At 48.3% G+C, this 15,066-nt stretch overlaps 1 protein-coding gene across 1 annotated transcript in view; it reads left to right on the top strand.

Annotated features, from left to right (window-relative positions):
• Apba1 (amyloid beta precursor protein binding family A member 1) overlaps positions 1-13,612 on the top strand; it is a 239,414-nt gene extending 225,802 nt beyond the window's left edge. The window contains exons 10-13 of the mRNA XM_004653145.2: positions 433-645; positions 7,471-7,590; positions 9,165-9,305; positions 9,966-13,612. Of these exons, the coding sequence (XP_004653202.2) occupies positions 433-645; positions 7,471-7,590; positions 9,165-9,305; positions 9,966-10,037 (546 nt within the window). The 3' untranslated portion in view covers positions 10,038-13,612. The remainder of the gene's footprint in view (positions 1-432; positions 646-7,470; positions 7,591-9,164; positions 9,306-9,965) is intronic.
• The last annotated feature ends 1,454 nt before the right edge of the window (positions 13,613-15,066 follow it).

Raw genomic sequence — 15,066 nt, 5'->3', positions numbered from 1 at the left:
CACTGGGTGTACAGAGCTGGTTCAGCTTACTCTCTGTACTACCTCCCTGCTGATAGGTGATGGTTTGTGCCAGCATCTTTCTTATGCCGTGCTTTTCTGCCACGATGAAATGTCCCCTGAGAACTATAAGCAGAATAAACCCTTTCCTTCCATCGGCTACTTCTGGTCAGGTGACTGCTGCACTTTTGTGTCTGTGCAGAGGCCAGATTGGTAATGTGCACCAGGGTGAGTTACACAGCCTAGCACGGGCTTGTGTCAGATGACTGCTTACAGACCCCAGGTGCCAAGGGCTGTGAAGAAGACAGGAGCTCATCTGGGCCAGCATCCCCCAGGAAACGTCTTCCTGTTCCCAGAGGAGGGAGAAGGGCTTTGGTTTCTACCACTCCCATTACAGTTGCCAACTTGAGCTTTTTAATGGTTTTCTCCTTTCAGGTTTTCATAGAGAAGCAGAAAGGAGAAATCCTAGGAGTTGTGATCGTGGAGTCTGGCTGGGGGTCCATCCTACCAACAGTGATCATAGCCAACATGATGCACGGAGGCCCGGCAGAGAAATCAGGGAAGCTGAATATTGGGGACCAGATTATGTCCATTAATGGCACCAGCCTGGTGGGCCTGCCTCTGTCTACCTGCCAGAGCATTATCAAGGTACTCATGCACAGAGAAAAGCTATTTCAGTCATGAACCTGAAATGAGATGGTGTGACTCATATCTGATCATTAATATTCATAAACATGTTTAAGCTCAGATAGGGAGGCAGACACAAATACAAAAGGCATAACTAACTGATTCCGTGTCTCCCACCGAGCCCTGGCTCAGCCTCTGCAGAATTTCTTCAGCTCAATAATCTGGGTAGTCCTTTATAGTCAGCAAGATACACAGATGATTTACTGCAGACATGGGCTGGAGAGATGGCTCGGAGGATAAGGCGCTTGCCTGCAAAGCCAAAGACCTGGGTTTGATTCTTCAGAACCCATGTAAAGCCATATGCACAAGGTGGCATTTGCAGAGGCCAGAGGTCCTGGTGCATCCATTCTCTCTCTGTCTGCCTCTTTCACCTTTTCTCAAATAAATAAATATAATAAAGTCACAGACATGCTTCCGATGCGCGAACACTGTGAGGCAGGTGAGTCACCCTACCCACAGGTCCTGCTGCCTGGTTACCATGGGGAAGAAACTTGGTTATAGCTCAACCGAAACTAATAGTCCTGTCAACCTAAACTAACACCATTACAAAATGGAAGGGCTACTTAGAAATTAAATGACTGTGTGAGGGGAATAAATTCGACTTTTTTCATAGCAGTGAATTATCTGTGTGGCCTTTAGAGCACAGTGATCCTGGCTGGCCTCATGGGCAGTGTGACTGAAGCATTCCTCCTCTTCTGCAGCCTCTGTGTGCCCCAGAGCTCCATGCCCAGTGCCACCTGTCTTCCAGCAGACTAGGATGCTCAGCTCTCTGTCCTGCCTGAAGGCTGTGAGAATGCAGCTGGAGTGGAGGCAGAGGACACAACGAATCCCCGCAGTAGTTAATCACAGAAGTCACCATGTTCATCTGAGGACTAGGGTGCTGGGCATTCCTCTCTTAACCTACAGAATAATCTACAATATAATTGCTTAATCTACAGTATAATCATGTGTCATTACAGGGGAATGCATTCTGAGAAAAGTGTCCTTAGGTAACTTTGTCATTTTGCAAACATCACAGAACTTACACAAATCTAGGTCATATCTGATGTGGCCTCTTGATGCAACCAAGAGACATAGGAATCATGGGACTCATGAGGTAGGTAGCTGCCTGTAACATGGTGTGCTACCTCACAGTAAGCCTTTGTTTTAGTAAGTAGGAGTACAATCAAAATTATATCATAATAAATACACAGAGCAGTAACATAACCCCCATCAAGTATGTGGTACTTACATAAGTGTATGTGTTATGCTCTTGCTCTGATGTGGCAGGTCTTGAGTGGGGCTCTGTACTTTGAGTGAATCCCCCAGGGGTGTGGTGACACTGCCAGTCTTCTGGCCACATGTTAAAGAACAGACGCTTAGGGCTGGAGAGATGGCTTAGCGGTTAAGCGCTTGCCTGTGAAGCCTAAGGACCCCGGTTCGAGGCTCGGTTCCCCAGGTCCCACGTTAGCCAGATGCACAAGGGGGCGCACGCGTCTGGAGTTCGTTTGCAGAGGCTGGAAGCCCTGGCGCGCCCATTCTCTCTCTCTCTCCCTCTATCTGTCTTTCTCTCTGTGTCTGTTGCTCTCAAATAAATAAATAAATAAAAATGACCAAAAAATTAAAAAAAAAAAAAACAGACACTTAAAGTGATATGTATTGTGACTTGCCACTTAAATGCATGCTGGCCTTTCTTCTCCAAGATTACAGGAATTAGAATATATTTCTGGAGTTACAGAAATCAAATCACCTTCATTCCTTTTTTCCTAGCCCTTTTTGTTCTAGATACAGTTCATCCCTAGAGCATCATTGTTGGTAGATGAAGCATTTGTCTCTGCTCTAGCCATGACACCCATGTCCTGCCCTCTGGATTTTTGTCCCCTTTCAACCTAGAATTTAGCTTTATTTTACTTCTTAAGATCATCATCGTTCTACTCCTGTTGCCATAGAGACCATTCTGGCTGCTTCCCTTCCCACCAAATTTCTTAATTTACTCCTCCATTCCACTGTTGTCATGGGGATGAAATGACCATTTATTTAATTGGCACCTCCAATAAAATAGCAAGTAGGAAATCCAAGTTAATGGAATCCAACTTAAAACATTGATGAGAAATAGCTGAGCAGATAGATGCATGGTCTGGTTATTTCAGATCGCCCTTGGTGTAGGCCTCATCTTATAGCGCATTTTCCTCAGTCTTCAGATTCCTTTGCTGAGGGCTGCATCCTGTATCTCAAATCACTTCCTGTGGAAGGATGACCTGCCAGTGCAATGTGAAGGATTTTTGGTAATACCAAGAAAATAGGATCATTCTCTTACTTTTCCGTATTCTCTGCGAAGTTTTCTAAATTATACAAGCATACCTAAATAATCTTGGTGGTGTAAACAATTAAATTGGGGTGCCTGTGTGTGAAGGACTGATTCTAAAAGTAGGATCCTGTTTCCCACAAATTCTTGGTCCTATGCTATGTTCCTTGAGTAGAGGAAGGGGAGAAGGGACTCATGCTCCCTCTGGCTCCTCTTAGTTCCATCATTCTCTCTCGCATGCCCCCACCATCTGCTCAAGCTCCAGGAGATGCACAGAAAGTTCTACCTGGCCTCCCGAGCCTAACACACATAGCACATAGCAAGCACATAGCAAGTGGCTTATAGTGTGTTTAGTCAGTGAACAACAGAGGATGTGCTCAAAGGAAAGAGCCATGTATGTGTAAATAATATCTGAGCTAATCTGTTCTGTCCACCCCACTTCCGACTTTAATGTTGGAGAACAATCTGTATTTTGAAGGATAGTAGCTAAGATTTAGTGTCAAATGCTAAAGCATTTAGAAAGACATACTTAGAAATTAGACCTGGTGATGAAGACAGGTGATGAAGTTGAGGTACAGCAAAGCACCTCAGAGCGCCTAGCATATGATAGCAGAGATACAACTGGAACTGGGGTCTCCTGACTCCAACACCATCCTCACCAGGCAATACAGAAAGCCAGAACCATTGTCTCCTGTGTCTCTATTGACACCGATGATGAGACTTGCTTCCATCAGAAGGCTCAGACCCTTCATTGACTTTTCCTCCAGGGAGAAGTGCACTAAGCTCAGTGGCACAGTACTTTGAGAATATTCCTGTAGCAAAGGAAGTTCCCAGAAGTGCTCCCAAGTCACTGGGGGACATTGCTGATGACAACATGAGTAGAAACACCAAGTCATATGGTATACAAGTCCCCCAGAAATCAGAGCAGTTTATAATACTGAAGGTGGAGAAACCAAGTCTCATTCACATAGAGAAAACCAAAGGCAGTGGGAAGAGGTTTCAGAGGCTGCAAGGACCAGGAACCCTGCAGAACCCTTGCCATGTAGGAAAGCAGCTTAAAAATACCACCTCGGGGCTGGAGATCTCTTCGCAGTTAAGTGCTTCTCTGTGAAGCCTAGGGACCCTGGTTTGAGGCTTGATTCCCCAGGACCCATGATAGCCAGATGTGCAAGGGGGTGCATGCATCTGGAGTTCGTTTGCAGTGGCTAGAAGCCCTGGCATGCCCATTTTCTCTCCCTCCTTCCCTCCCTCCCTCCCTCTCCCTCTGGCCCCTCTCTCTTTCTCTGTCTATCGCTCTCAAATAAATAAATAAAAATAAACAAAAAAAATTTAAAAATACCACCTCAGTTCAAGGCTAAAGATTAGGGGGGAAAATGTGTGTGTGTGTGTTTTCTGTTATTGTCCCTGACTTCATTGCCAAGCAAGCCTTAATCATGAAAAACTCTGTGTGTGTGTGAGAGAGAGAGACAGAGAGTGAGAGAGAGAGAGAGAGAGAGAGAGAGAGGGAGGGAGAGAAGGAGGGAGGGAGAGGTAGAGGAGGGATGCTGTGGTTTCTGAAAACATCTGTGATTAAAGTGGCTGTTTAAAGTTGGTGCATCACTTAGTACCTCTGAGCCTGCACTTCCTCTTCTGTAAAATGGGGGTGATTGTACTTTGTTAGAGAGACTCAGTATGACAGCTTTCCAGAACCTCAAGGTGGTGCCTTGCAGAAGCCCTCTTCAGTGCCAGGTGGTTATGATTGCTGTGGTTCAGATGATTTCATTACCAGGATATGCTTTGCTCTGAAAGTGATTGCACAGTAAGCCTGGGCCAGGCTGAGCCCCTTCCCCAAGGTGTTACAACTTGCCAACTTTGCTAGAACCTTTTCAGAGGGCCAGACTGCAGATGTGAGGAATAAAATGGGCATCTGTAGGCCTGTAGAAATTAAGTCATCTGGCACAGATAAGGCCAAGTTTGCAGTCATGGTCTGCATCTATTCTCAAACACAAGCATGTGCCAGTCATCTAAAGACTTGTTCGCACACATTGCTGGGTCTTGTGATTCAATAGGTCTGCAGTGGAGCACAGAGTTTGCACTTCCAACACGTGGTCAAGTGGATCCTGCCACTGTTGAGGTGGGATTAGAGAACTACTGGTATGTACCTGCTGTCCAATCATAGTAAGACCAGATAATCAGAGACAGAGAGAGTCCCTACCCATCACTCATGCTGAAATAAACTGTCATCACTTAGAAAGCAAATATCTGTGAGTCTCTTCTGACACTCAGAGTAGCAAGTCACACTCTTGTCATCAAGTCTGTTTGCGTTGAAGCTACCAAACCCATTTCACCTGCACATAGAAAGGTGCTTGTGAGAGGCGCGTGGAGCCTGAGCAGGGTCTTCGTGCTCCCCATACTGCCTTCATGGAGCCGTTGGACAAGGAGCTTTCACAAAAGTCCATGTCTGCAAAACTTGGTAGGCAAGTTGCTATTTATGGAACATGAGTCAGTCACACCTTTCCTGGACTTGTTCTTCCCAGCCCTCTCCTTTCACCCTTCCTGCAAAGGGCACAGACTGGACACCGTGGTCAGTTGCTCTAGGAGGCACTATAGACTTGAATAGAGGCCGCCCTCGCCCCACAGACCCCTGCCCTCCCCTTGTGGCCACTTCCTTTTGGGGAAGAGATGACTTGCCCACCCACATCTCTTCACCCTGTTCCTTTGGAGGAGAGGAACCACACTGACCTTGAGCACTTTACTAATCCCCTGGTCTCAGCAAATGGGAGTCTAGTCAGGCAGGCATTTCCTGCCCAAGGGCTCTGATTCTCCTGCCTCACATAAAGCCAGGCCCAAAGTAGTACGTGCATCTGTGATTATAACAGCTGCCTGTAACGAGGGAAGGTGGAGCCCAGTGAATCCAAAGTTCATGGGCCAGCTAGTTGAACACTGTTTGCATCTGCAAGAAAAGAGACCTTGTCTCAAGGTAAAAGAAGAGCAGACACCGTGAAGTGGTTCTGTGACCTCCACAGGCACATCACGGCATGCATGTGCCTACACATACACACAGACATACAAATAAAAAAATAAAACTTGGCCTGGAGAGATGGCTTAGCGGTGAAGGCACTTGCCTGTGAAGCCTAAGGACCCATGTTCGATTGCTCAGGTCCCATGTAAGCCAGATGCACAAAGTGACACAAGTGCACAGAGGTCACACACGCGCATGAGGGGGCGCACACATCTGGAGTTTCATTACAGTGGCTGGAGGCCCTGGCGTGCTGATCCTCCCCTCCGCCCCACCATTAAAAAAAATTACAAAATGCCATGGAGAGATGGCTTAGCGGTTAAGCACTTGCCTGTGAAGCCTAAGGATCCCTGGTTCGAGGCTCGATTTCCCAGGTCCCACGTTAGCCAGATGCACAAGGTGGCGCACGCATTTGGAGTTCGTTTGCAGTGGCTGGTTTGCAGTGGCTGGAGGCCCTGGTGTGCCCATTCTCTCTCTCCCTGCCTCTTTCTGTTGTTCTCAAGTAAATAAATAAATATTTAAAAAATTACCAAAAAAAAAAAACTTTTAGCGTTTTCTTAGCACAGTGTGTCTTGAAATGGGCTATGAAGCAGCTTCTCTGAGCCCTTCCCCGAGCCTGCACCCTCACCCAGGCAGAGCAGGCTGTCTGGGGAGTCCTGGAAGGAGCACGTTTATTACAGGCCTGGCCACTTCTGCCTCATAGTGAAGCTGACTGCTGAGGCGGGGAGTGGGCCTGCTTGAGGGGAGAGTCATTATGGCTCCATGCCAGCTCCCTGGAGGAGGTACTCCTGCCGCTGAGCTCAGCTTAGACTCAGCTGGCGGGCGGAAGCTCTAGAAAGGTTCTGAAACCTGTTTCATGTTCATAGTCAAAAAACCAGCTTTCCTTCCCCGCTGCAGTCTGTCCTAAAGGGAAGGCATGCAGTCCAGGACCATGAAGCCACGATCTTCATGCTGAATGTCTCTTCACCACCACAGCCATCCTGCAGCTCTCTCCATCCTCCCAAGGAGGCTCACGCTCACACTCACTCCATAAGCAGGAAGGTCCCTGACAGGCAGAGAAAGAAGCAGAGGAGGTCAGAGAGCAGAGAAAAGTGGGCCTTTGGAAACACATCCCTTCTTAGGAGTTAGCAGTTAGGACTCAGCCTCACGACAGAAAGCTCCATTGTTCACGTGCCTCTCCTGTGCACCCCTCATCTTCCAATCACATGTGACATTTTTCCTCATAGGTGCACTTTTGTCAGGACTCTTGAAAGCATCCCATTTCCCAAAATGAAGATGTTGTCCAGATGAACCCCATCTCTGCGTGGGCTGAATGAGCCCTGCCTCAAGCCCTGGGTTAGTTAAGGGGCTTTCAGGGAACCTGAGCGGTTCAGGCATGCGCAGCCTGCAGGCGGCCGCAAGGACTGCAGACCTGGGGCCGGGCTTCTGTCTCCAATGCTGTCTGCTTGTATTTATGCCGCCTGTCCCACAGTCACCTCTACACTACACTTTGTTCATGTTTAAGGGCTTGAAGAATCAGTCCCGGGTGAAGCTGAACATTGTGAGATGTCCTCCAGTGACCACCGTGCTAATCAGAAGACCAGACCTTCGCTACCAGCTGGGTTTCAGTGTCCAGAATGGAATTGTAAGTTAAAGTCCCTCCACACCCAAAGTGTTCACAAGTTTTTTTTTAATATATTTTTTAATCTTATTTATTTGCCAGCACAGAGAAATAGAAGAGAGACAGACAGAGAGGAAATGGGTATGCCAGGGCCTCCAGCCACTGCAAACGAACTCCAGATGCATTTGCCCCTTGTGCATCTGGCTTACATGGGTCCTGGGGAGTTGAACCTGGGTCCTTTGACTTCTCAGGCAAACGCCTTAACTGCTAAGCCATCTCTCTAGCCCCACAAGTTTTTTTTTTTTTTTTTCAATTGGTCAGTTCCTTGAGTTTTCCCATCCAGGAAAGAGATTTGGGGGTTGGGTTTTTTACAGTCAAGTTGGTACCATTGTTAGCTTCCTCCCTGTCCTCCCCCCTCCACAGGACCCTCCTTGTTGAGGTATATGGGTTGTGCATTGTGGGTTTAGCCATCATTTATGGTTAGGAGACAATGTCTCTCTGTATATTTGACTAAATTCTATGGTTTTGTTTGTGGATGGAGCATGTTAGGCAAGGGCTATGCCACTGCGTCTCACTCTCAGCCCTAGGCTCTTGGTCTTATCTCAGTGTAGAAGGGTTAAGAATTGCACCTTTGCCGGACGTGGCAGTGCATGCCTTTAAGCCCAGCACTTGGAGGGCAGAAGTAGGAGGATCGCTGTGAGTTCAAGGCCACCCTGAAACTACAGAATGAACCAAAAGAACAAAAAAAAAAAAAAAGAAAGAAATGTACCTTAAACGGAAGGGCCCAGACATTTCACACATATTAAACATGTTTAATACAAGTTGTGTCCACATCAGCTTTTAAATGAAGACAGTCAACCATGTAAAATCAACGTAGTAAATTCACACTTACTCTTGCTTAGTGTGTGAGGTAGGGGTGACCCCACCTTGCAGCCATGGAGGTTTCATCTACCAATAGCCAGTAGTCTCATCCATTGTAGTACCTGGCTGTGCCTCCAATGCCATCTCTGTAAGAAGTGAGCTTGACCAAGGATCACCCACTTGATGAAAACAGGTGCCTCCCCTCTCCAGCCAGTGGAACACAAAGTGGGCTTCCAGTGCCTCTTTGGTTTATGCAGTGGTGACCCTAAAAATAGGCTGTTGGCATTAAATAGTTCGTGTGTGAACATAGTTGTGACTGGGGGAGGCTGTCTGACCATGGGCACATGTGTGACATAAGTCTTTCCCAGACCCAGCAGTGATGGGAAGTAGTCAAGAGTTCAGTGTACCATGAAGTTCAGTGAGCTGGTACAATGTCTGTGCACACTACATGAACAAGGCCTCAGTGAGATCCCGCAGAGCCCACTGTTGTTGTCTGTGGTACTGGAGCTCAGACCCAGGACCTTGCACATGCTAATCAGGCACTGAACTACATCCGTAGCTCCCACACTTATTTCCCTTAAAATGAACCTGAGAGATTGAAGTGGCCTAAGTCTCACCAAGTGAATGTCCGATAGATCATACAGGTACTGGGGTTCCAGGGAAGACGGTCTTCCACCACCGCCCAGTCCTGGATGTGGCACTGCGCTCACGTATAACGTGGTGCTTGCTTATGTTAGATCTGCAGCCTCATGCGAGGGGGAATAGCTGAGAGGGGAGGGGTCCGCGTGGGACACCGGATCATCGAGATCAACGGACAGAGTGTCGTGGCCACACCGCACGAGAAGATCGTCCACATACTCTCCAATGCTGTTGGGGAGGTAAGGACAGCCCCGGGCCCAGGCCGTTATTGTGCTGGCCTTGCTGGGTTCCTTCCTAAGCTGCCTTTCCTCTCCTAGATGCTATCAAGAAGCAGAGCCATCCACCTCAGACGGGCCCGTTAGGGAGCAGTAGGGCAAGCTCACCTTCCACCTCCCCACCCCCAGCCTTGTTTGCTCATCTTCTTTACACACTCAGATTTGTATGGTTTCTCGTTGTGACTCCCCAAATTCTCCCCATTTTCCCCTGCCCCACAAAATGTGCTTGACAGACTTACGTCTTAGATCCAAGTCCCAGCAGCCCTGTCCAGGTTTCCCCGGCGTGAGTCACCTCAAGTCCCGGCCGCACCAGCAGGGCCAACAGTCCTGCTGAACAGTGCAGCTGACGCTCTGCGCTGCCAAGAGCAGAAAGGGAGGGAGAAGCAATTAGATGCCCAGAGCCCTTCCTTTGGAGCCTTCTCTGACTTTCAGAGGACTGGTGAGAGCAGGAGCCTTGGACCAAGAAGTAAGCCTTAGTTAGACTCTCCCATTCACTTCCCATCACCCCTGAAATTGTTGGAAAGCCAGAAGTTGCCGAGTCCACCTTGGAAGCCCCCTATGATGAGATGCACGGCCTGTCTTCCCTCCAGCCTCAGCCCTGCTAATGTGGTTTTCTGCCCTTAGATCCACATGAAGACGATGCCAGCGGCCATGTACAGACTGCTGACGGCCCAGGAGCAGCCCGTTTACATCTGAGCCCACGCCTCCGTGGTAGCGTGCATGGAGGACTCTCCTCACTGTAGTTGTGTTTCTCGTGCTGCATCCGTGTGTCCACTGAGACATTTCCCTCTCACCGAAGAGAAGAACCTGCAAGAACCTCTGCTCTGTCTCTCTCCAGTTTGCTCTTTTTTGTTGTTGTTCCTTCTTAACTACCAGAGAAATCTCACATGTGCTTCCTTGAGGATGGAGAAAAATAACATCTTCCTGAGTTCTACCCAGGACCATCCGGGAAGCCTTTTGGGGTCGTGAGGTGGCTGTCACTAGCCAGGCATCATCCTCTGCAGGAGGCACAGACCTCCCTGAAGGCACTCGCAGGGGCAGCGCAGGAGCTGACTCAGCTGTGCCTAAAACCCAACTGCTGATCCCTGCCTGCCCTTCTTGCCTCACCTGATGGAAATACAGTAGTGACGGGGACAGCCTCAGTCTTTAAGGATATATTCACTGCCCACTGTGTAGTTAGGGCCACATACATTGTTTCTGCCCAGAATTTCTGAGCCAACTCTTCCATAACTAGTTTTAGTTTCAGTGGCTACGTATGTGCTAATATGGGCCTTACAAGGAGAAAAGGAAGTGGCAGCCCTGGACACAGCCACCCCTAACACTGCAAAGAGCCTGCCAAGTCATGGAGCACCTGAGGCTATGCCAGGGCAACCTGAGGTTATGATTCAGCACACAATCACAGGCAGGTTCTGTCTGTGCATGCACATGCGTGCACATACACACACACACACACACACACACACACACACACACACACACTTGCGCGCACCTTGCTTCCTTCAGTCAAGTAGGCTGAAAATCTAAAACTAAAAATCCCATAGCACCTCTCTGGATGACGCTTTGCCCCAACAGGAGGCTAGCCTTGTTCCAAGAGAGATGCCCTTCCTAGCTGAGGTCTGACCCTCCCAATACCAGTTGACTTTTAGAATGTCTCTTACACTCCTGCCCCTCCTGCTGGGGCTCTGAGAAGGACAGGCTGGTCCCCAAGGGGATGGTGATGTTGGGGCCATAGTGTTTTGTTTCCTAGCCCCAGTCTGTACTTAGTCAGTCACGAAATAGGACGTGGTGTTTATAAGAGGCCACAATAGTTCATAAGCCACAAGACTAAGGGGACAATAATGACCTCAAGTTAGTCCTAAGAATCCCCACATTTGTTGCAAAAGTATCCTCTTACTGTCTTCTGGGTCTGAGAGAGTTTTTAGCTAGTGTGGGATACTTTGTGTCTCCCTGAGAAGCCTCACATCTATGGATTATGTCTGTCCCATGCAGATGTTTTAGTAATATTATTATTCTGAGCCAGTTTTCCACTTATTTGTGGTCCAAAGAGCATTTTGTTTTCATGTGAGATGTGGTTATTTTTTGTTTTTGTTTTGTTTCATTGATGACCTCTATAGAGACAGGGAAAGAAAAACTAATATATTTTGTAATATTAATATAGTCCCTGTTCTCTGCCTCTAGATCTGGGATATTTATGTGTGTCTGTGGAAATGGGAATTCAGTGAGCAAATGTTGGTCAGGATGGATTTATGGAGAGAATGAGGGATTTGGGAGAAGAAGAAATATGAACACAACAAAATGAAGAACAGGAGGGGAGCCGTCAGCCAGAGCGTGGCGTGGGCAGTCCCCTGGGAGCCACGCACTTGTGCTCTCTGCAAAGAGTCAGGAAAGCCAGTGCTTGAAAGGAGCTGGCAGCCAAGTCTTCAGTTTTACTTTAGTCCAAAAGTCCCAGAGAAGTGAGGCCACTGGTTGTCCACATATCACCTGAGAGGAAACAGGGCTGTTGCTGTATGGGGTGGTACCACAGAAGCACTTGAGACCACTTGGACCTGGTTTTAAGAATGAGGAGCAGGAACTAGGTTCTTTCCTAAAATAACCTAAGGGCAGACATTACAGTCATATACTAAAGAACCAGTCATCAGTCCATCACTCCTCTGCCAAGAGACACAGGTAGGACAGAAGGGAAGGACTGCCACTGGCATTTCTGGCAGCAGTGGCCTCAGAAAACCTCTGAGGGGCTCATGCCTGCCTGGACCCAGCATGTTCACGGGTGGGTGGACACATGCCCAAACAGCTGGACACAATGGCAGAGGCTGGCCTGTGATTGGCCAGTAAACAATCTTCACAAACACATCCCTGTACAACCCCCACTTAAGTATCTTTACCCCAGGAAGAGAAGAAAGAGAAACTCCTTTCCATTCCTACTGCACAAGAAACTTGGAAACTTTAAGCGGTGCTGGAAAGCCAATCTTGGCAGCTCTCCTAGAAAACGAGCATTCTAACGTAAGAGTAAGATTAGCTGTGCACATTCCTTTGTGCTCCTCACCCGCAGGCATTGCTGTTGGAGCTAGGGCCCGGAGCACCTGGCTGCGGCAGGCCCTTCGTGCACAGCTAGTGTCAGCCTATGAGGTTAAGCTTGGAGTTGGGATCTCATTTGACATCCCCACAGACACAGTTATAAATGTAAATATTCTCAGCAGCCCACGAAAGGGGAAAGACTAGGTACAGAGCAGCCTGTCCCCACCCTGAGAGGCAGTCTTCTCAGCTGGGGCAGGCTGGTCCCTCAGCTTTGGGGACAAGCTCCCAGACTCACCAGGTTGCACCAGAACTCACCCCGCCTCCGTCCTCTCCACTGGAGCGTTTCAGAGAGCCATTAACAGCCTTGGGTTTAGGAGAGGAAGAAATTCCGCCCACACACAGACCAACGCCTGGAGCCTGCTTTCCATACTTCCTTCCAGGCCACCGTAGGCTGGGGAGGGGGGAGCACAGCAGGGAGCCGCACCCCTGCACACGGGTTTGCTTCTGAACATTGCCCTTCCACACTGGCCTTCAGGGAGTCCAGAGTAACCTACTACCTCCCCCACTGCTCCCTCCAGCCCCCCTCCACACCCAACGCTCCCTGGCACACACTGAAGAAAACCCACCCTCCGAGCCCTTCCTGGGCCTCCATGCAGTGGCGTAGCTGTCACCAATGTTTACAACTAAGGGCCGCCTCTTCCTGAGGTAGCAACTCTCACCTTTGTTAGATCACTCCTTGGGTTGAGTTTCACCTCTGTCTGCTCCTTTCCTTGTTAGGGTCCACTTGAGCACATGACTGATTTTATCACCCCCTCATCAAGGCAGTGTGTGAGGACTGTGGGAATGAAGTCTCTTGTACATACTTAGCACGGCACCTGGAGTATGACTTTACCGTTCTGTAAAGAGGGTGCAGTAGAGCTTACTGTAAAGTGTCGGGAGAAGTATAGTATTGTATTTGTAACAATATCGTTCTTTGTATACACAAAACTCGATCTCTATATATAAATATAAATAAATATATAAATAAAATATATCTACACGTGAGCCTGGAATGTTGGCACCGCACACCCACTGAATGTATTTCCTCCGGCAGTCTGGTCACCGGTCCCAGCCCACCCTCCACCCCTCCTCTGTGCCGTGGCCGCAGTTGTCTGGTTTGGGGTTGTGATGTATTTAATGTGTTATCTCCTTATTTAACTGAACGCTGATGTCTGTATAAGAGTTGCTGCAACAATAAACAAGAACTTCACCTCTTGGGCCTGGCTGAGCGCCTCGTTGTTTCAGAGAGGACTAGGACCCCGTGTTCAGGGAGGGAGTTATCTTTTCCCTAAGGACTACGCCAGGGCCTGCTTGCTGCCCAAGCATTTCTCTTGTGAAACTGATTTTGTGCTGGACACAAAAGCCTGTGTTTTCCTGTCTCCCCTGCAGTGTTGTGGTCAGCCCCCTTGAAACACTGAGTAAGAAAAGGAACCTTGGACTTCATATTTTGCATCCTCACTGAAGAAGTGAAGCAGGAATTAACCCTTTGCCCCCCCCACACACACACACAAAAAAAAATCTCCAGTGAATGGAAGAGATATTTAAGGGCTGGAGCCAGAGTGGATAGTAGAAAACAGTACTCCATGGGACCAACCTGAGGGCTCTGTGAGAAATTTCTAGAAGACGTTCACCTAGTAGTACTCTTTGAAGTTTGGTATAATATAATTTTCATGCTGCCAGGGGTGTGGTGATGCACCAGACCACCCCCCCAACACAGAATGTCTAACCCTGTTCCTAAAGTAAAATGCTATTCACACTTCTTTGAGGACATCACTTCCCTTGTTTACCCTGAAAAATATGTCACACTTCCCTTGGAAACTGTGCCTTGGAGCTGCCAGAAGCCCTGGGGAGGCGGGGAGGATGGGTGTTGTAAGACTCTTGTGGGCTTCTTTCAGTCTGGTCCCAATAGACCTTTATTACTCTATTTTGTAATGTTGCAATAAAATACCTGAGATTGGGTAACTTTTAAAGATGTTGGAAGATAGCAGTTGCCACCTCGCAGAAACATCTGTTTGAATATCTATTCACACAAAAAGAAAAGAAAAAACCATTACCAAACCAGGAGAGAGCTCACAGTACCTAGTACTGACATAATAAAAGAAGAAGGGGAAGGGGAGAATTTCCACATGCTCCTCCCCCAATCATAAGCAGCACACCATGGAGAGATATGCCTTCTGTTCAGCGGAGAAGGAAATTGTTGCAGTCAGGTTCGCAATGCTGGCAGGAAATACCTGACCAAGAGCAGCTTGTGGGAAAAAGAGTTTATAGACGGGGGGGGGGGGGGGGGGTCCATAATGGCAGGGGAAAATGATGGTTTGAGCAGAGGGTGGACATCACCTACTGGCCAACATAAGGTTTACAACAGCAACAGGAGAGTGTGCCAAACACTGGCATGGGGAAACTGGCTGTGACACCCATAAACCCACCCCCAACAATACACTGCCTCCAGTAGGCATTAATTCCCAAATTGCCATCAGCTGGGGACCTAGCATTCAGAACACCTACGTGTATGGGGGACACCTGAATCAAACCACCACAGCAGTTAAGTACAGGCCTTAACTCAGAACCAAGCACCAAGCAGCCTGTGATCCCTGCTCCTAGCCAGTGTCCATGGACCCAAGGACCACCACCATCATCCTGTGATCTTAGGCAGCACAGCATAGGGAAAGAC

Source organism: Jaculus jaculus, chromosome 1 (assembly GCF_020740685.1).
Source record: "Jaculus jaculus isolate mJacJac1 chromosome 1, mJacJac1.mat.Y.cur, whole genome shotgun sequence".
Taxonomy (NCBI): domain Eukaryota; kingdom Metazoa; phylum Chordata; class Mammalia; order Rodentia; family Dipodidae; genus Jaculus; species Jaculus jaculus.
This window is presented reverse-complemented; position numbering and strand designations above follow the sequence as displayed.